Source organism: Haliotis rufescens, unplaced genomic scaffold, assembly GCF_023055435.1.
Source record: "Haliotis rufescens isolate VD_foot unplaced genomic scaffold, xgHalRufe1.0.p SCAF_9, whole genome shotgun sequence".
Taxonomy (NCBI): domain Eukaryota; kingdom Metazoa; phylum Mollusca; class Gastropoda; order Lepetellida; family Haliotidae; genus Haliotis; species Haliotis rufescens.
Window position 1 is genome coordinate 8,698,333 of NW_025964383.1, and position 22,512 is coordinate 8,720,844.

Below are 22,512 nucleotides of genomic sequence, written 5' to 3' on the forward strand. Positions count from 1 at the left end.
TGACATATGTTTACCTTAGATCTCAATCTACAGTATACACTATACCCATGACATATGTTTACCTTAGATCTCTATCTACAGTATACACTGTATCCAACACATGTTTTCCTTAGATCTCTATCTACAGTATATACTATATCCATGACATATGTTTACCTGAGCTCTCTATCTACAGTATACACTATATCCATGACATATGTTTACCTTAGATCTCTATCTACAATATACACTATATCCATGACATATGTTTACCTTAGCTCTCTATCTACAGCATACACTATATCCATCACATATGTTTTTCTTAGATCTCAATCTACAGTATATACTAGATCCATTACATATGTTTTCCTTAGATCTCAATCTAGAGTATACACTGGATCCCTTACATATGTTTTCCTTAGATCTCTATCTACAGTATATGTTATATCCATGACATATGTTTTCCTTAGATCTCTATCTACAGTATATGTTATATCCATGACATATGTTTTCCTTAGATCTCTATCTACAGTATACTATAGATCCATTACATATGTTTTACTTAAATCTCAAACTGCAGTGTACACGAGATCCACGACATATGTTTTCCTTACATCTCAATCTACAGTATACACTATATCCAACACATGTTTTCCTTAAATTTCTATCTAGAGTATACACTATATCCATGACATATGTTTACCTTAGATCTCAAACTACAGTGTACACTAGATCCATTACATATGTTTTCCATATACCTCAATCTACAGTATACACTATACCCATGACATATGTTTTCCTTAGATCTCAGGGGGCACGGGTGGCCAAGTCGTCTAGAGCGCCGCGATTCGCTATGCAGAGTTGCGTCCCTTGGACACGCCAGAAACCTATGATTGTGGGTTCGAATCCCGGTTCGCCCCGATTATGTGTCTAGGTTTGACATAACCATACCCGTGCTCGTGGGTTTCACCGAACTGGTAAACGTCTAAGACCTGCATCACTTCGGGTTTTCCTCCCGTATTAAGCTGACACACCGCGTTATAACTGAAATACTGTTAAGAGTGGCGGTAAACCCAACTCACTCACACTCCTTAGATCTCAAAATACAGTGTACACTAGATACATTACATATTTATTCCTTAGATCTCTATCTACAGTATACACTATATCCATTACATATGTTTTCCTTATATCTCTATCTACAGTGTGCACTAGATCCATTACATATGTTTTCCTTATATCTCTATCTACAGTGTATACTATATCCATTACATATGTTTTCCTTAGATCTCAAGCTACAGTATACACTATATCCATGACATATGTTTTACTTAGATCTCAATCTATATTATACACTATATCCATTACATATGTTTTACTTAGAACTCTATCTACAGTATACAATAGATCCATGACATATGTTTTCCTTAGATCTCAAACTACAGTGTACACTAGATCCACAAAATATGTTTTCCTTAGATCTCAAGCTACAGTATACACTATATCCATGACATATGTTTTACTTAGATATCAATCTATAGTATACACTATATCCATGACATATGTTTTACTTAGATCTCAATCTATAGTATACACTATATCCATTACATATGTTTTCCTTAGATCTCTATCTACAGTATACAAAAGATCCAAAAAATATGTTTTCCTTGGATCTCAATCTACAGTATGCACTAGATCCATGACATATGTTTTCCTTAGATTTCAGTCTACAGTATACACTAGATCCATGACATATGTTTTCCTCAGAACTCAATCTACATTATACACCAGATCCATTACATATGTTTTCCTTAGATCTCAATCTACAGTGTACAAAAGATCCATTACATATTTTTTCCTTAGATCTCAATCTATAGTATACACTAGATCCTTGGCATATGTGCTCCAAAAACAAAAACTCAGCCAACCTTTACTCGTTCATCTGGGTGGCGAGTTTTCTGTGTAGCCGACAGAAGGATTTTCCGGACAGCGAAAAGCCGGCCTCGAGGCGAACGAGTCTTAGTGACAGAAATTGAGATTTGCCTCACCACTTCCAGGCGTTGACGAAGGGCAAGACGAATCGTCTCAAAGAGGGGTTCGGGCGAGCAGGTTTAATGAAGTATACATCAGTAGGCTTGGTACGTTAATTGTCACATCCTGCAATATGACAAAACCATGCAACTATGAAGAGGCTAAAAAGCCATTTTGTTTGTTTTGAAACTTATATTTTGACAAATAAATCAACAAATACATAAACTATAGTGTATGTCTAATGAATATAGCGTATAACATTATTGGGAAGAATTTCATAGCGTTTTAATCTCACCTCTCTGTACATGTTGCGGTGTCTCCTCTACTTTGGGGACCGCTTGCCACCTGCCTCATACTCCAAGTTCTGTCTTCGGGGATTCAACAAACTCAGACTATAGTATTCTTCAGACGTCTGTGTCAGCTATTTTATAGCTTTATATTATTGTTCTTGATATTGCTTATAGTACAATAGTTATTGTCAGATTTAATATACGAAATCACATTTGATACGAAATTCACATTAACATGAAATAAAGGAACACACTCTATTTGTGAATCTCATCATACACTACAATTTACACTACAACTGAAACATTTTGTTAAAGTACATAATCATAAAAGGTTGCCTTGAGCTGTTATTCCCTGTCAATAATCGGGCGAGACAGATCTTGATCAGGAACTGCAAAGACTTCCATGCATATTTGGTGCTGTTCAATCTTTGCATGAAACCTACTATGCACAATATTTTCCCTCCACAATGGGAAGTAATAATACTGCAGATCTTCTGGTGCGTTTTAAATGATGCAAGGGATGATCAGTATGAACATCCTTATTCACTAATATGTTTTTTACTTCAATCTGTCCTCGCTTGATCACTCTGTTCCCACCATTGGTGGCTTATCGTCCACCTACTGCACTTGGGTCACAAAACGTCCCCTCCTATTATAAAAGCATATGTACTCTCTCAAAGGATGCCACAGTTCGTTCTGGAGACACTTGCTGTATTTGTTTAAAAGCCGAAAGATCGCTCTCGTGAGACGCTCCTATTCAAATAGACGTAGCCCAGAGTACGGTTTGACCAACACACCAGTGAATTCTACTCACTTAATGAGTAACAGCGGCCAGAAGGGTCGAATTTACTATCTTGGCTGGTAGACTGCACGAAGCAGCAGTGAAGAGATGGGGTATCCTATGTAGAGGGCAATGTCTGAGTAACTCTCAATTCCTTAAAAATAATGGAGCCGAGGGCCCCGTATAATCCTTAAAAGCTAAACAAATAATACGACAGGTTACTTTAGCAATGTTCTTATTGGAAGCAATTGGGTTAACCTTTGACGAAAATATAATCAGCTAAACATAATTATATATCCTTGTTCAGGTCTATATTTCCTACAACCCCCGTCATGTACATACCGCGAGCAAGCGATTGATAAAGTGCTACGTTACGACCCCACGAAATTATGAAGAGCCGTGTATCATGCATTGTAATAATCAGCTCGCGACGGAGCTTGGTGCACGTTGTTAATGTATTATTTCATGACTGTCAAAATTTAGAACTTTATAGCCTGATAGCATGTACTCAATAAAAGGTCAACATGCACAAGAATACACAAACAAATGGATTCAAATAACATGTAGTCATATTTTACTATAAACGGTAACAGTCGATCATACAACCAAATCATATATCAGTGAATGTATCAATATGTATCAAGAATGTATTAATATTTCAAATTATAAGATGACGGCAATTTTTGCAAGTATGTTTTTAAGGTGGTAAAGTGTCTTTTGGTCGTCAGTTTAAATCGCATAATCAGGCCGCACGTAAGATCCAGAATAATATCTCGCTAGAGAAAGTAGGAAATACTATATCTGCCATTGTTGCTATTTTGAAATAGAGTGGCAGTGAATAAACTGTACTTGTTCGTGTTTTCCGATTCAGTTCTCTCAACCAAATATAGCAAAACAGTTGGGTGAATTTTAAGGGAATGTGATTTCTATGTATATACCTCTAAAAACCGCCGTCCACCATTGGACAGGAAACAAGAGGACAGATACATCTTCATCCCCGCGTCCTTAGATATACCCATGCATGTCATAGAGCCGAATGAACCATTCAACACAGTGATCGGTCATGAGGTAAAGCTATCAAAGTCGACATCCAGAAAATGTGCTAAACAGTAATACACACCTTAAAGTGTGATGTATGCAGACACCACCAGCTCATTTTGTGCAAATCTTCCTTTAACAATACAGAAGTATTGAGAGATATTCCGAAACAAAACCTACTCACGTTTAATCATCAAACCATTTTATAAGTTTGTCACATCTCACGTTAAATCAAAGGATGAAAAAACAATTTGAATTAATTGATGATGCGCTAATATATGATATAACAAACTAACAGCCATTGTTACTGTAGTGAAGAGTACATGCCGCTTTCAGCAATGTTCCTGCAATTTCACTGTGGAAATAGGCTTCACACATTGAAACAACGTGAGGTATAGGACCCGGGCCTTTAGGTGTGCGAAGGGCTTAAAAGAGCGGGGCTGTCGGGTAGCCTAGTGGTTAAAGCGTTCGCTCGTCAGGCCGAAGACCCGGGTTCGATTCCCGACATGGGTACAATGAATGAAGCCCATTTAAGGTGTCCCTGCCTTGATACCGCTGGAATATTGCTAACAGCGGCGTTAAACCATACTCACTCACTCACTCACATAAAAGAGCACAAAACTACACCAATGGCCCTTAGACTCTGAGTACTAGAATGTGTTGATGTATGAAGTGTAGAGTCTGAATGAAGTATAAGGATAAGGATAAGGATAAGGATAAGTTCTATTCAATACTGAAAGGCCTCAGGCCCACAGTACGATTCTGTTTTCGGGGTTTGTTGAAGATATGTTTAACAGGTCATATTCTAATTGACTTGGCATGATAAATGAACATTGACAGTTTTTTAGAATATCTTTATCAGTTGTTGACATGATCGATATAATTTTCTGTTGACTGAGATATACATGAAAGGGCAGTTCTATATCTATATTTCTTAGATGGTCGTATTTTGGACTTACAGGGACTAAACTCATCTAAACTTATCTTCAATCACATTTAAACCACATTGCTCACATATTCTCAATTCTCTGGCTCTGTGTCTATGTCTGCCTATTTCGATCTGAGTCTATAAGAGCTGCATCATAATTGTGCTAAACTTATTCTAAATCTTTTAAAATTGATATCAAACGAAAAATATTCTGGGGAAATAGTTGTCCAAAGAAGCTTGTCATATTTGTATTTTTCTGAACATAAAACATGCGATGACCATTTTTGTAAGTAAATTGTAGATTGTGTAGTGCAGTGTGTGTGGAGTATGATTTAGACTGTATGGTGCATGATGTAGGGCGTGTGGAGCATAGTGTAGAGTTTAGAGAGTACTGTGTAGAGAGAGTGTATAGTATAGAGCGTACAGCGTCGTGTGCATGCCATATACTGTAGAGCGCTCATATTATACCGCGTACGGTGTGTAGTTTACAAAGTGTCGAGCGAAGATTGTGTAGTGTAGTGTGTGTAAGGTATAATGCAGACTGTATGATATTTTATGTAGGGTGAAGAGAGTATAGTGTAGAGCTTAGAGAGTTTAGTGTAGTGTGCATGGAGTATAGTGTCTCAGACCTTTACCACTTCTGTGAAACCGACGAGCACGGGTATGGTGCTGACAAACCTAGAAACATAATCAGGGCGAACCGGGATTCGAACCCATAATCATAGGTTTCTGGCGTGCCCAAGGGACGCTACACTGCAAAGCGAATCGCGGCGACTTAGACGACTGGGCCATCCGCGCCCACTGTTCTTATCAAAACAATGTCATGCTTTTCATGACAAAGAACTAGGAACACAAAAGTTGTGAGTAAGTGAGTGAATGAGTTGGGTTTAACGTATTCCAGTTATACAATGTAGGTGTGCTAGCTTATATGGGAGAAAAGCCAGCCGTTTTTTGAAACTTTCAATTTCTATTGTTTCCTTTGTTGATATGTTGTATATGTCAAACTCCGAATTTGGTTAGGGTGAAATAATGGCCATTTATCAATAAATACGTGTGCAAGAGAGTTACTAATAGGGTTGTTGAAACAATATTCATAATATGATAATATGAAATACTTTTCCTATCACATCCCGAACAGCGAATTTGAAAGTTTGAAGCTTACAAATACGTCTAAATATATTTATTGTTTTGAAGTTAATCTGATAGCAGATTATGTAGCGTTTATTCTGATTTAGTTAACAGTCAGGCGTAGCAGGTCATCCAGTTGTATTCGGAATCGCGGAGTTGTGTGTGGCTGCCTTTCTGTACCGTAACGGTCATCCCGGACTTTGTGACGTTCGTTACGGTGACGTTAACGTTGTAGTTCCAACTGCTGCTGTGGATGATGTCCATGTGTGTGAGGCTGTACATGATGCTGGGGACGTCGTAGAAGGGGTGAGAATAACGTAGTGCAGACGTCTGGGGCAACCCGCCATGGACATCACCAAACCCAGAATCACCTGAGGAAGAAGTCGGTTAATTATGATGTTGGGTGTGTCAGCGAATACCTTCATCAGCATCCCAGGAGTTGATGCAACCATCAGCTGGTTTGTTGTGATAAGGATTCCATTATAGGATATACATTCATGTATATGGATAATACATGCTCTGTTAATATGTTCCATCAAAAGTGGAAATCAACACTTGAAAATAGTTAAAAATTATATATCAAATATAAACGTATGCTCTATCCATAAAAACCTTCTTGCTTTAGTTATAAATGTACGTCTTACGTCCATGTAAACTTCAGTCTCCTACATGTACATGTAGAAAAGTCTGTTTGACTGTGCCTAATATCAAGCCTGTATGCTTACACCCCATGAGCCTTAGTAAAATCTTGGAGAAAGTTATCCCCAAAATAGAAACGTTGACATCCCTAAATGCCTGTAATATTTCGATATGTTGCAGTTTGGCTTTAGGAAGGAGCGCGGTGCTGTCATGATGCTATTTACCCTTATTGAATGTGTACAGAGTTATGTTAACAGGGGATCATGTATATACACAACATTTCTAGATAACGATAAAGTCTTTGGTCGAATATGGCATTTCTGGTCTCTTCGTAAAATTCTATCATCTTGGTATTAGAGGTAAAATGTGCTCTCTGTTACATCACTTTTATACGTCTATGTATGCGTGTGTTCAGTATAGGACGAGCAATCGCATGTATCTGTTGTTAGACAAGGTATAGGTCAGGGTAGAGTTATCTCATCCTGGTCTTTTTCCTGTGTACATAAATGACCTCAAAACAGCTTCGCCAGTTAGACCCTTGAATATGTATATATAACTTTAGTTTACAATGTGTGTTACTTGCTGATGATTCTACACTTATCGGCTACAGCCCTAACGGTCTGCAAACATGTTTAGATCAGTTTTTAATTACGCATTCAAATGGCGATTAACTTAAAATGCATCGAAAAGTATAATTGTTGTGTTTCATAAAAGTTTAAAGTATTTATTGTGTGCGCATGCTTATCATTTTGGAGATTATGACGCACTTTTGTTTGATAATGTAAAATATGCAGGTATTGTTCTTCAAAGTAATGTTTCTTTCTAATTATATATTTGAAGAGAACTGTACAAAAGCGAGGCGTATTATTAATTCAGTACGCAAGTATTAACATTTGGAAAAGAATGATTTTAACAAGTTTTCATGGCTGTGAATTACCACCCCCTCTTCATGGTAAATATCTTAAAATAGCTGAAAGCACACAGCGTTACTATGCCAGGATTATACAAGGTTTGAACAAAGGTTCTCCCACTGATGCCACTATTGCTAATCTAGGACTTTGGAGAATGGTTGGCTGTAAAGATAAATGAAGACTACAGCTGCTGGGGCGTCTCTGTAACCAGTCGTGTCTCTCATTTTGTGAAACTGTTTTCTGCGCATCTACGTCACTGTTTCGTAACAGTAATTCACACAGTTAATGTGGAGTATTGCTTTAAATAGCTAAGACATATAAACTATTTCATCATGTATTTCACTACGTCTGCACAGGGAATTCCCCGCGAAGACTCGGTGGAGAAATATTGTATTAAATGAAATAACTAACCACGAGGAAGAAGTATGGAAATATAAACTATCATGTAGCGTTGACCTTTTCCTTTCCGCGAAAATCCATACAACACTTACTCCTCATGTGAGATACAGCATTGTAGTGTTATATCCATAACTGAGAGAAAAAATACAGTATGTAATAAGGATTGGATCCAGAAGCAATAACCCGAGGAATGTACACAATGTAACACTTTTGGTGATGACTATTATCACCATGCCACCTTAAACTGTGAATGTGTGCTTTCAGAGAGAGAGAGATGTATTTTTTCCCGCTCCAGTTGATAATCTTGATGTTGAAATGTATGTGAAAATAGAGATTAAGGAAGGCCATGCTATGTTAGCATTCTTTCTTGGCAACAATGACGTTGATGAAATAACGTGGCATTTTACTATTGTAGATTTCTCTGAGCATATATATGACATAAAACATATATATTTCTCACAAATTATTTCTCACAGTTTATAGCCTGTATATATGCGGTACATTGTTAACACCTTGCGGTACATTGCGGTACATTGTGATATATATGTTTAATTATTTTGTAACATAATTATTTAATTACATAATTTTGATGTTTTGAGAATCTTCGGAATTATCTGGAGGAAATGAATACATCCATCCATCCATCCATTCAACGATTGTTCTTACGTCTATGTAAACTTCAGTCGCCTTCTACATCTACATGTAGGTAAGTCTGAAAATTGTTCGACTGTGCCTCGTATCAAGCCTGTTTACTTACACCCCATTAGCTCTATCTTCTCCGCTTTCTGTGCCAGCCCTGCGAGGAAAGAAAAGAAGAGACATGAAAACGACAGAACGTAGACGAATGGGCGTTGCAGCTGATATTGGGTCCGTCATGCTATCGTGTATGAAGGGGAGACCAGAGGCGCCCCCGTCATGTAATAATTTATCATTGTCGAGTAGGAACATTTTTATTGATAGACGGGTATATATTCAAAGCTGTAGAAATGTGCCACCCTGCTCAAATCTCAACAAATTGTTTCTTCATGTTTCTTTAAAACCACAGGCTGACACTTCGGGACGTACAGAGCTGCCTCAACAAATCACAGTATCTATTACACCTTATCGACAACGTTGACTGATGATGGTGATAGTACATAGGAATAATGTTTATTCCTTTGATCTATTGTGGATATGTAATAGCAATAATATATAATGACTAATAATTTAACTGTACGATAAAATAGACATTAATAGAATCGACATAAACTACTTTTGGGTATCATCTCACGATAGTAGATGCTTGTTAGGGCCTGAAATCTTATAGCTAGATCACGACATATTTCGTTTCTTCATCATGGGCAGTTATATGATCTTTATTAATAACGTAGAGTAAGGAGTACAGGGTAATTTACAGGTTCTGAAAGAAAATATGACAGGTGTTTAATTAAGGAGGCTAAGCTGAAACGTGGCTTTCAGTGATCTGTTGAAGAATCTCGTCTCGCGGGTGCCCTGGTAGTAAATTTGGACTCGCGCCAGCCATACTGGTGCATCACAATCATCACAGACGTATACTACACAGCGGTTGAAGAACCTATACATTACCAAAATCCCTACTTTGAATAGTCTTTACAGTGATCTTGTCATACCTTGAAACGTCTTCAGAAGGGCGTCCCTCCCCGACATCAGATTGTTGGTGGTGTTGTACATGTCGTCGAGAGATGACGTTAGATTGTGTATGACGTCATGTGTGACAGAGAGGCCTTTGTCACAATCATCTGCCAGAGCTGTCAAGTTCACCCTTGTTTCTGTTGTAGTATCTGTGTACCCCTGCAGCCTCTGCAGCCGTTGCTTTGTTGAACTGATGACACCGGTGATGTTCTGAATGCAGACAGCGATGGTTCAGGTATACGTAGATCGCATTATAACTTAAGGGGGCACGGGTGGCCCAGTCGTTTTAGGCGCCGCGATTCGCTGTGCAGAGTTGCGTCCCTTGGCCACGCCAGAAAACTGTGATTGTGGGTTCGAATCCTGGTTCGCCCCGATTATGTTTCTAGGTTTGTCAGCCCCATACCCGTGCTCGTGGTAAATGTCTGAGACCTGCATCATTTTTTCGGGCTTTCCTACCACATTAAGCTGACACGCCGTGATATAACTGGAATACTGTTAAACGCAGCGTTAAGCCCAACTTACTCACTCACTATTATAACTTAAAGTGTCAGTGAGTATGGTTTTAGGCCGATTTTAGCAATATTCCAGCAATATCACGGCAGGGGACACCACATATTGTACCCATGTCGGGAATCGAACCCAGGTCTTCGGCGTGACGAGCGAACCGCCCCCATTATAACTTAAAAACGTGTATGCTATTCATTTTGATGTATGACAATAAATTTCACCAAAGGACAATTATTTCCCTGGCCATAAAAGGCAATAAAAAACAGGACATTCCGAACACTGATTTTAAAGAGAATATATTTACACAATTTGTATAGATATTTTATGGTCAAGTGACATGGGGGTTAAACGTTGAAGTTCCAGATTAATGCACGTACATAACGTGTGTGTGTGTGTGTGTGTGTGTGTGTTTTCTGCTTGTACTAGTTCGGACTTATGCCGATTTCATAGTGCCAGAACACGAAGAAACCATGCCGCAGTTTAACATGAATACCCCACTCAGACACAATATACTGTCCGAGTACGAGCCAGTCCTTGTTTTATCCCCTTAATGCCGAGCGCCAGACAGGGTAACAACATGTACCATCTTTAAAGTGTCGTGGAGTGACGCGGCCGGGGATCGAACCCTCGACCTATCGCTTTCCGCGGAGTTTGCTTTCTGTTGTCTGATCACTAGGTTAGACAATAATGTCGTGTCACATGTGTCGAACCCCAGATTAGACGACTTATTTCTCTGGTCCCCAGGAGTTTGAAACAACAGGGTTCCACTACACGTGTTCACAGCCAGAAACAACCAATCTATATGAGGGAGTCTAAGTGAATCATTCAATTGCGTGATGACACTAAACGCGTTCAAATTCATGGCCCATACTGTGAACTTACAATATGTATGGTGCGTGCCGTAGTAAAAATAAAACCCGTGAAGATTCGGGTAGAGAATAGATCTTCAGCAGCCCATGCGTGCCGTAAGAGGCGACTAAGTTTATCGTAAAAGGCGACTACGCTTGTCGTAAGAGGCGACAAACGGGATCGGGTGGTCAGGGTCGCTGACCTTGTTGATGGATGTCATCGTATCCCAATTGCGTAGATCGATGCTCATGATGCCAGTCACTGGATTGTCTGGTCAAGACACAACTATTTACAGATCGCCGTCATATAGCTGGAATAATGTTAAGTGCGGCGTGAAACAATAAACAAACAAACGTAAAAATAAACGGCCAGTTCTAGATTGGGAGAATGTGGTAGACATGTTTTTGCAAACCATATACAACTTTTAAATATTTGAATAGAATTCTATCTATTCTATATCTGTATGATGTAATAAAATATATCCATGGTAAATGTTTGTCCAAAATAGGAGAATAATGTGAATGAGTAACACAATTCAACCAACCTTTACTCGTACATCCAGGTGGCGAGTTCTCTGTGTGATCAACACAATGCTTTCCCGGGGAGTCACGACGGATGAATTGACGTCCAAGAAGGCGGCCTCGAGTTGCACGACTCGTGACGACAGAGACCTTCCCGTTTGCTTCACCACTTCCAGACGTTGACGAAGGACAGGCAACTCTTTAAGGAACAGCATGAACCCATCCAGGCTCAGCTGAAAAGATGGGTCCATCGTGGACGGGAGGGACTGCACGGTCCTCACCCCAAGAGACACAAATACGAGGATGTGGAGGTTCATCTGTAGAACTCTGTATAACGGAATGGTATACTACAGGTACACGAAATATAAGATAATATGTCATTCGTGTGGGAATTCGCCATCTGTGTGCAGCTTTTGTAATATTGACACAGATAGCTGCATAATGAGGGCATAGCATGTGCAAGGGTGGTACATGTAAATGACAGTATCAAAGTGTTATGTCGTTAGTTGCAATCAATGTATACAATCCATGTATTTTCTTAATTTGTTTTAGAGACTCACCATTTAATTGCATATTTGGGATAAAGCCAAAGACAATTATTTATGTTTTTTTTAACACAGCTGATTGTCTGCAGAACTGAGGTCTATCTTAAGGTGACCCACATGATAAGATTAAACTCAACATTCAGTCTGTCCCAAGAAGTCTGAAGAACTTGCGTAAGACACAATGGATAGTTTCATGTTTATTAAGATATTACTTATGTGTTTAAATATCGGAATTCTGAGTTCCGCCCAAAGTCGATTTCCCACGTTAGGAACTTCAACCGTTAAAACGACTGCACAGACAACCTTGGACCCACTTCTTATGAGCGGCATGGGCGGGTTCCTGCAAATGATTCAGGAATTCGGGTCTCTGCGGGCACAGGTAGAGCAGCAGGAAGAGACCAACAAACTCCTCCAGGGCACGGTGACCAGGCTAGAGGCGCTGCTGGAGCAGGTCAACAACACGGCAGTGCAGGAGACAGACTACCTCAAACAGGGATCCATGGTAGGTGGTATGATGACGCGTACGCTATAGGTAGGTCTGTGGTGATATGCCACTCCCAGGTCACTTACGTGGAGACCCACCAGCTCTAACAGGGGCCCTTGTAGGTGGTTGGATGATGCGTACGCTAAAGGTAGGTGTGTGGTGATATGCCACTCACAGGTCACTTTCATGGAGACCCACCACCTCTAACACGGGCCATGTAGGTGGTTGGATGGGGCATACGCTACAGGTAGGTCTGTGGTGATATGCCACTCCTAGGTCACTTATGTGGAGACCCACCACTTCTAACAGGGGCCCATGTATGTGTTTGGATGATGCGTACGCTACAGGTAGGTATGTGGTGATATGCCAATCCCAGGTCACTTATGTGGAGACCCACCACCTCTAACAGGGGCCCTTGTAGGTGGTTGGATGGGACATACGCTATAGGTAGGTCTGTGGTGATATGCTACTCACAGGCCACTTACATGGAGACCCACCACCTCTAACAGGGGCCCATGTAGGTGGTTGGATGGGACATACGCTATAGGTAGGTCTGTGGTGATATGCCACTCCAAGGTCACTTATGTGGAGACGAACCACCTCTAACAGGGGCCCATGTATGTGTTTGGATGATGCGTACGCTACAGGTAGGTATGTGGTGATATGCCACTCCCAGGTCACTTATGTGGAGACCCACCACTTCTAACAGGGGCCCATGTATGTGTTTGGATGATGCGTACGCTACAGGTAGGTATGTGGTGATATGCCACTCCCAGGTCACTTATGTGGAGACCCACCACTTCTAACAGGGGCCCATGTATGTGTTTGGATGATGCGTACGCTATAGGTAGGTCTGTGGTGATATGCCACTCCCAGGTCACTTATGTGGAGACCCACCACTTCTAACAGGGGCCCATGTATGTGTTTGGATGATGCGTACGCTATAGGTAGGTCTGTGGTGATATGCCACTCCCAGGTCACTTATGTGGAGACCCACCACTTCTAACAGGGGCCCATGTAGGTGTTTGGATGATGCGTACGCTACAGGTAGGTATGTGGTGATATGCCAATCCCAGGTCACTTACATGGAGACCCACCACCTCTAACAGGGGCCCTTGTAGGTGGTTGGATGGGACATACGCTATAGGTAGGTCTGTGGTGATATGCTACTCACAGGCCACTTACATGGAGACCCACCACCTCTAACAGGGGCCCATGTAGGTGGTTGGATGGGACATACGCTATAGGTAGGTCTGTGGTGATATGCCACTCCAAGGTCACTTATGTGGAGACGAACCACCTCTAACAGGGGCCCATGTAGGTGGTTGGATGGGGCATACGCTATAGGTAGGTCTGTGGTGATATGCCACTCCCAGGTCACTTATGTGGAGACCCACCACTTCTAACAGGGGCCCATGTAGGTGTTTGGATGATGCGTACGCTACAGGTAGGTCTGTGGTGATATGCTACTCACAGGCCACTTACATGGAGACCCACCACCTCTAACAGGGGCCCATGTAGGTGATTGAATGGGGCGTACGCTATAGGTAGGTCTGTGGTGATATGCTACTCACAGGTCTCTTTCATGGAGACCCACCACCTCTAACAGGGGCCCATGTAGGTGGTTGGATGGGGGCATACACTATAGGTAGGTCTGTGGTGATATGCCAATCCCAGGTCACTTATGTGGAGACCCAAAAACCTCTAACAGGGCCGATGTATGTGTTTGGATGATGCGTACGCTACAGGTAGGTCTGTGGTGATATGCCACTCCCAGGTCACTTATGTGGAGACCCACCACCTCTAACAGGGGGTGATGTAGGTGGTTGGATGGGGCGTACGCTATAGGTAGGTATGTGGTGATATGCCACTCCCAGGTCACTTACATGGAGACCCACCACCTCTAACAGGGGCCCTTGTAGGTGGTTGGATGGGACATACGCTATAGGTAGGTCTGTGGTGATATGCCACTCCAAGGTCACTTATGTGGAGACGCACCACCTCTAACAGGGGCCCATGTAGGTGGTTGGATGGGACGTACGCTATAGGTAGGTCTGTGGTGATATGCCACTCCGTGGTCACTTATGTGGAGACGCACCACCTCGAACAGGGGCCCATGTAGGTGGTTCGATGGGGCGTACGCTATAGGTAGGTCTGTGGTGATATGCCACTCCCAGGTCACTTACAAGGAGACTCACCACCTCTAACAGGGGCCAATGTAGGTGGTTGGACGCGACATACGCTATAGCAAGGATAGAGAGTGCTGAAATTCTCAAACAGGGGTCGAGGGTAGCTGGTGTGATGACATACGGTACGTGGTTGTTGATATCGTTACAGGTCACATGCATAAATGCAAGGTGTTCCATGAATCTATATAAAAAACGTTTGGGTTGTGAACTTCTGGCAGCATCACGTCCTATTAAGTATTATCGTGCTACATTCAATCGAACACTTAAGCTTTTGTTCCTTTTTACACATACACAACTCAAGCAGCACCTACTGATGTGTTCTCTGACCAAATGTTAAAATATATGCAAAGTTAACTTATTATCAGCAAAAAGACGCTTTCAAAATAAATGTTCAGACAGAAAAAATTCCACAGTTTATTAAAATCATACAAGGTGTACCCAGTGTAAACTTAAAAAAACGTCCTGACTTCATCACACACCGTCTCCGTTAGTATGTGTACATTTATGTCTATGTAACGTATGGGACGAAAGAGGTTTGAGTTGGTCGTAGTTTATACATATCCGCTTCGTTTATATCCATGTCAATGAAAACATAAAATAGACAGTTTGCCTGGTAAGTACAAGTTCAAGGAATGTCAGGAGAAAGAACCCCAATTAGCGTATTGTAAAGCGCCCATGCGTCCACATTTGCACTAATCACACGTTAAAGGGTAACAGCTTTGTCTTTCTTCACATAATGATTGGTGAATATGAATGAAGTCATTCAAGAACCAAAAAAGTTGAATCTTGTGGTATCTTGATGTGTGTCTTGGCCGCCGTTTATGTTCATTAATGACGGGCCCATGAAGATCCGGGGTAGAATAGGTCTTCAGGAACCCATGCTTGCCGTAAGATTCCGGACTCGGACTGGTCCGGACTCAATTAGTTAATGACCGCCGTCATAAAGCTGGAATATTGCTGAGTGCGGCGTTAAACAACAAACAAACCAGCCAACCATTATTAATGACCACCGACTGTTGCAGACAATTTGACATATAATTAGAATGTGTAGCCTTGGGAAAGCATGTAACTAAAGCGGTTAGTTCCACTATAAAATAAGGAAGCGGTAATGATTGAACATTGTTTTCAGGTGCAGCAAGAGATCTCAACTCTGCTGCAAACAACAACGTTCATCGAGGCGGAGATGACGAATGCTGTGACGACTGCAACAATGTTGGAGATGGAAATGATGAAAGTTGAGAAGTCTCTTGATGACGTCACCGACTGCCATGACATATTCAAAGCGAGGCTGGACAACATGACTTCATCACTGGTTGACGCGACTGACGAGACAAACCTTCTTTCCTTCAACTCTGAGATGTTGAATCAAACAATGGAGGAACTCAACAAGGATATTATGGAGCTGACCAGTAAAAGCGACGGTACTTGGAATTTATATCTCTAATAATCTCAAAGCAAAACTCCCTTACTTATAAGTGGACATCGAACCACCATTTCACAAACGACAAAGGCGTAGGCTTTATGTAACAGTGAACTGTACTAGTTTTACTCAAACTAAATGTTTGTGTTGGAGCGGGTGAGTGAGTTTGGTTTAAAGCTGCTTTTAACAGGATTCCCGTAATATCACCGACGAGTCAGTTTAAAGTGGGAGGAGAGCACGATGTGATGCAGGTTTCAGACGTTTAGCACATTGGTGAAACCTGCAAGCACAGGTATGGCGCTGAAAATCCTAAAAACATCACTGGGGCGAACCGGTATTCGAATCCACAATCACAGGTTTCTAGCATGCCAAACGGACTGCGCAGCGAATTGCGGCGTCTAAAATCCTTGGCTATCCGTGTCCCAATTTGTTTTGGTTTAATCAAGATGTTGTACAGCTATCGTTGAAGGAAGGGAATTCCATCGTTTCGTATATAAGTCACATGTCATTTTAGTCTTCCAACCTATTCGTATGCCTCGATGACGATCTTTAACATCAAATGTGGGTTCTTCAGATATTGTATATTATATGATCATTGGTTTGTTTGATTGACTGTTCCTTTGATGTGATCATACACACGTAGTTTTGAAAATATGAAATATAATAGTTTGATCTAGAATGGTGTTAAGGCTTGCAGCTACTTTCATTTATTCAAACTTTATTCGAAGTATTAAGGTTGTGCCCATAATATGCAGGGAAATACGTCATTATATTCATCTGAAATATCATGTTTATCGCTATTTATCCATTGTTTGTATCGAATAATAGATACATAATTATAAATAGTCCCGTCGGACTTTCTTGTGTTTCAAATTTGCAGACACTGGTTACTCGTGTAGCATCTTGTGTGGTACAACCTTGCAAAGTCGCGTCAACTTCTTCGTGGGTGTCCATATAATGTTTCTTTACCAAACGTTCTGATCTACATACGTTCTGTTCGAACATTATCTCAGTGTTGTTAAAACTACAGGTACAGAGTTCTACATCTAATAATCGTCATATTTTTCTCATCATTGATCATGATTGGCTGTTCGCGAAAAAAGTGATAACACTATATTTTCGCGACAATGCGAGCGTATCCTGTGCCCCTGTTGCACCTGTCACAAACACATGCAAATACAAGTCAATTGTTAACCTAGACAAACACGGTAAGATATAGTACAAGTCAAAATCGGAATTGCATCACACACAATTTTTGTCAGTGAACGTATCTGCCATAAAACCTTTTGAAAACTTTGCTACGACTTTGAATGTTGTAACTCTGATCAAAAAACTTTTGGGCAAAAGTCGGATGGGTCTTACATGACACTTTAAGAATACAGAATATAATAATGCAGCAAAGAGGGTTTGGGTGGTCTTGGCACAGTCAGGCTGGTTAGGCTCATGACCCTTGCTCTCTCTACACGCAAGTCCAGAGAGCGAATGGGACTTCTCCCAGGGAGCGCTGCCTTGTCAAACCCACCCAGAACTTTTCGGAGAATGTGAAGACTCCCCAACACTGCAGCCTTCTGCATTACCCAGATTGTCAGAAGGGCTGTATTCCTGGTAGAAAACACGGGTACTCTCCCAATGTCAGTCAACAGATTGGGAGGTACCAAACCTAAGGCACCGAGAACAATGGGGTGTCGGAAAACTTGGTACTTGGTACGCAAGCGTGACTTTTCGAAAGCAAGGTTTGCATATTTGCCATGTTTTTCCTGATTCTTGTCAATCACATTAGTGTCAAAAGGGACAGAAAATTCAATGATATAAGTGACTGGTCCTGAGCTTCAAACAGATAGCCTTCTGTTTCACTTATCAGGCCAGCTGACCTCATCCAATCGGAGGCCTCTGCAGGGCTCTTCTCGGCACACTGCACATAAACTCGATGCAGTGGTAGTTTAGATAGCCTCTCCTTGAAAAAATCTGGGCCGATTTGATATGGCACTTCGCTTGGTTGACACTCATGTTTGTACCATCCAGCAGTACAGAACCATCAACAAAATCAACACTGACATCGAGAATATATCCAACATCATTGGCTCGGAAATTGTGGAATGCCTTGTTTTCATCATGAGTCGTGACTTGCTTCACAAGAGGATCATACAATTCTATCACGAAGAGTCTCAGCGTTAATCAACCCACACCCTCCCATTATAATTGGCAAATATAAGCGATTGAGGAAAGAGCGAGGGTGTTGGGATCTATTGTCTGACATGATTCTTCGCATGAGGTTCCTGTTTCGTCGACTCAACAACACCAAAAGAATACGAAAGGATGGGTCCGGCATATGTATTTGTGGCTTTAACTTTATTGCGAGCGTTCAGCTCTGAACTCCCGAGTTTCCTAAGTCTGCATTTGTATTCTGACCGAAGTTTGTCTTTGACATTCTGGACATTGTCTCTAACCTGCATCCTTAAATACGTATAGGCCTGACCTTCCACCAGATGCTCAATAACTCCTCCCCCAAGTAAACAGACTGACCCTCCCTCTTCTACCTTGCCTCGTTTCAGACAATTATTATCAGTATCATGTTTATTTGAATTTCAGACTTGAAAGTATCAACGAGCAAACTGGACAGCATCGCTTGTGAGTAGCATGCGATAAAAAGTATACCTATTGAACTCGTTGTACAGGTAGCTGTTTTACTCCTGTGGTGAACGTAAAACAATAACCGGCACTTTATTTTGTTAATGTTTGAAAACAGTAAGACAATATTTAAAAGATGTGACAATAAATGTTATGATTGACCACGTGATATTGGAGCATGTAAAGGTTGGCTTCTTATTTATAACAATGTTTCAGGCCAATCAGGAAGACTTTTCTTCAGAGGTAGCAGCAGGTATCTTTACTCAAGGTTAGGGTATGCTCAGTGGCCGGAAAGCCAAAGTGTTCACTTCAGCAAGCAGTTCATCCGATCACCGACTATTTCATACGGCGTTGTTGGTATGGAAGCGGACAAAGACTATGACGTCAAATTCAACCTGACCATCAATGACGTCAGGAGCTCCGGGTTTGAACTACAGTGTAACGCAAATGGAAAAGGCGAGCTTGTAAAGTTAGATGTACAATGGATTGCGTGTCTTGTGTAGCGAGAGCCACGATCTTACACATTGTGAATAAAAGTTCCCCAAAGTGTGATGAATATTTTTCATAGTGGACGTACTCTTTTAACTAATGTCTGATGTATGATGTTTGAAGTAGATCAAACAAAGAAGAGTTTTTTGTGTCGACCGATCATGTTTTGTTTGTTTGTTTGTTTGTTTTTAACGCCGCACTCAGCAATATTCCAGAAATATAATGGCGGTCTGTAAATAATCGAGTCTGGACCAGACAATTCAGTGATTGTTATCATGAGCATCGATCTACGATATTGGGATAAGATGACATGCATCAACCAATACAGCAAGCCCTGACCACCCGATCCCGTTAGTCGCCTGTTACGGCAAGCATGGGTTGCTGGAGACCTTTTCTTCGGTTCGTGAACACCAAGCAAAATATGACCAAAAAACTGCCTCCTTGTCAATAAAACTTCGAGAACGCCCATTTGGAGAATGTGATCATATTACCATAAAAACATAACTGGTGTATTGTTAACAGAAACTTAACAATAATTATGAAGAAATAATAAATGTCACAAAGGCAGGATTGAAATGAAGATATTTGATCCGTTGTGTGTGCTCAATTTTTATCGTTTCTGCATGGATTATGTGTGCTGCACTTTACCTTAATTGTCCAGACATATTAAACTTGAACCGGTTACCTTAGCCTTTCGTGTATTAATTCCGAAGATAGTACCCTCCAGTGATCTCTCGAGGAGACTGTCAAATCAATTACAGCGCCTGATCAAACGGTGCCGCAGTCATCACGATGTCAGCTGATGTACATATCACTGGCAGAGATGTATATTTCACGTGTCTATTTCTGCCACAAATGGACAAAATTCATGGCCTCCGGGTCACTCGGCGAGACTTCAAAGACGCTCTCTGGCCTTTCTCAGCTTTAGCACACGAAGGAGCGTGCGTTAAGCTACATTTTCAAATTATTTCTCAATCAGAAAGATTAACTGCGTTCATCGATGACGCTTGAAATCAAAGGTGAATGAAAAAAAGAATAAAAATTAATAACGAGAATTTTATGGCATGAATGTCAAGGGAAGATCAGTAACATTTCTCCATATGTGTCTAGTAGATAATACGACTTTGAACATTTAAACGGAAGTATTTGAATACTTCATTAGATTTCATATTACTTTGACATCGATTTTATACAAAGTATAGAAGTGTGTACGCATGCGGCATTTCATTGGCGAGCACTTTTTGCTATATGCTGATAGTAATCAAACGATTAATAGGTATTTGTATCCTAAACACCGCCAGAGGCAACCAGAATGTCATTGTCAATCGAATCAATTTGAAATCGCGAATTTAAAATATTACTTTGATATAATGAATCATGTTTCGCTGACGTGAAGAGGCAGTAAAATCTATACATTCTCTCAACGAAGAACGCACATGTCGCCAGGTTGATTTTGCGAAAATGTTAGTCAGCAGTAATATCAGTACAAGGGTGAGTGGGTCGGGTTTGAGGCCTCTTTGAATAGTATTTCAATTAATATAAACGTAATGTGAGGTCTTAAATGGAGCAGGCATTAAACGTTAAACATACGGCCACAGATACAGTGCTAACAATCCTAGGAACATAAGCAGAGCGAATCTGAGATCGAACCCACGAGTCATAGGTTTCTGGCACACCCAAGGGACGCAACTCTGCACAGCTAATTGCGGTGCCTTGGACAACTGGGTCAACCATGCACCATCGGTATAAGGGCAGGAGAAACAGTATGCTATAACAGTTAAATCGTACAGATCCCGAGGAAATGTTTTAGATCTACCTGATGGTTCTCTAACTGGTGAATGAACCTCCGTATTCATAACCGCCGGTCTATCTATCTGCATATCCCTGTATGACCAATGTCAATAATTCCCAATCCCAAACTACAATAATCTTACGAAGTTGATGTCAGTGATCTCCGGTATGGATTGAACATGACTCTTTTCATCTACTTCGTTTACCGATAATTATTACCCCCCGCCCAACAAAGTTGGCGGGGGATATAGAAACGGGCTCTGCCGTCACGTTTCGTTTCCGGAGCATAACTCATAAACCGTTCAATACTTTTTTCATCAAACTTTGCAGGTCTGTCAGGTATATGCTGAACTGGTGTCTTTTGCTATTTAGAAATTTCAGAATATTTTATTTTTTACGTTTCCATGGCAACAAGATGGACTTAGGTTCTGTGAGGGTAGGGTTCGTTTCCGGAGCATAACTCATAAATCGTTCAATACTTTTTTTCATCAAACTTTGCAGGTCTGTCAGGTACATGCTGAACTGGTGCCTTTTGCTATTTAGAAATTTTAGAAATTTTTATTTTTTTTACGTTTCCATGGCAGCAAGATGGACGTAGGTTCCAAACTCTTCTTTTTTTTAAATTTCCATGACAAGTTCCACCTCGGTTAAAGAAGGTTAGGGTTTGTTTAGATTTTATTATGTCATAAATTCTGCAACAGGGGCGGGGGATATAGCCACGTTAGTGGCAAACTCTTGTTTACCTTTGAAAGATATCTCCTAAAATCATTGTCAGTACTCCAAAATAATTTAATTTTAAATCAAACGTCTTGCTTGAATTGTTTCTTTGAGTGAACAGTGAATGTGTTATTCACGTTATATCGATCTACGTTTGATATTTTATTATTTTCTTTCATACCCCCCTGGATGCCAGAGGGACATATATGTCCTTCCTCTACAGCCCTCACTTTGAAGTCGAATAAAATTCAAAATACATCACCCACACAAATACACTTCACAGTTTTGAATAAGGTGGGAAATTCCCTGTTCTGTGTTATCATCCACTGCCATTTTAGGCCAAGCAAAATTATTGAAAATGACCTCTGAAAATTAGGTACATCGTAAATGTCGCGATTTTTTACACATTACTAAATCACCACTCACGGCGTTATTTACAGCATGTTTTGAAATCTAAATTTAGGATATTTACTCGGAGAAATGAATTTCAAAAATAGTATATTAGTGATCACGGGTATCTGTCTTTTATGAAATCACCAATGATCATTCCAAAACGTCTCCGATAACCCGAGAATCGTTTCGAATGTTTTGGAAAATA

General features: G+C 40.8%; 2 protein-coding genes across 2 annotated transcripts; one reads left to right on the plus strand and one right to left on the minus strand.

The window, feature by feature from the left end:
* Nucleotides 1–6,212: 6,212 nt before the first annotated feature.
* LOC124148576 lies at nucleotides 6,213–12,023 on the minus strand. Its single transcript, XM_046519727.2, has 4 exons — nucleotides 11,675–12,023; nucleotides 9,753–9,984; nucleotides 8,882–8,920; nucleotides 6,213–6,546 (listed from the first exon to the last, which is right to left on the minus strand). Exons 1-4 carry the CDS (start codon nucleotides 11,966–11,968, stop codon nucleotides 6,290–6,292), a joined length of 822 nt encoding a protein of 273 aa, XP_046375683.2. The 5' UTR covers nucleotides 11,969–12,023; the 3' UTR covers nucleotides 6,213–6,289.
* A 278-nt stretch (nucleotides 12,024–12,301) lies between these two features.
* Nucleotides 12,302–19,467, plus strand: LOC124148574. Its single transcript, XM_046519726.2, has 4 exons — nucleotides 12,302–12,698; nucleotides 15,999–16,290; nucleotides 18,879–18,917; nucleotides 19,134–19,467. Exons 1-4 carry the CDS (start codon nucleotides 12,378–12,380, stop codon nucleotides 19,418–19,420), a joined length of 939 nt encoding a protein of 312 aa, XP_046375682.2. The 5' UTR covers nucleotides 12,302–12,377; the 3' UTR covers nucleotides 19,421–19,467.
* Nucleotides 19,468–22,512: the final 3,045 nt, after the last annotated feature.

Bases quoted from the DNA above. Each gene is read 5' to 3' on its own strand.
- LOC124148574 (XM_046519726.2), top strand. From the start codon at position 12,378: ATGGATAGTTTCATGTTTATTAAGATATTACTTATGTGTTTAAATATC. The intron at 16,291-18,878 runs GTACTTGGAATT...TTTGAATTTCAG, and splicing joins GCTGACCAGTAAAAGCGACG to ACTTGAAAGTATCAACGAGC. The intron at 18,918-19,133 runs GTGAGTAGCATG...ACAATGTTTCAG, and splicing joins CAAACTGGACAGCATCGCTT to GCCAATCAGGAAGACTTTTC.
- LOC124148576 (XM_046519727.2), bottom strand. From the start codon at position 11,968: ATGAACCTCCACATCCTCGTATTTGTGTCTCTTGGGGTGAGGACCGTG. The intron at 9,985-11,674 runs GTTGGTTGAATT...GTCTGCATTCAG, and splicing joins ACCTGGATGTACGAGTAAAG to AACATCACCGGTGTCATCAG. The intron at 6,547-8,881 runs GTAAGTAAACAG...CTTCTTCCTCAG, and splicing joins GAAGATAGAGCTAATGGGGT to GTGATTCTGGGTTTGGTGAT.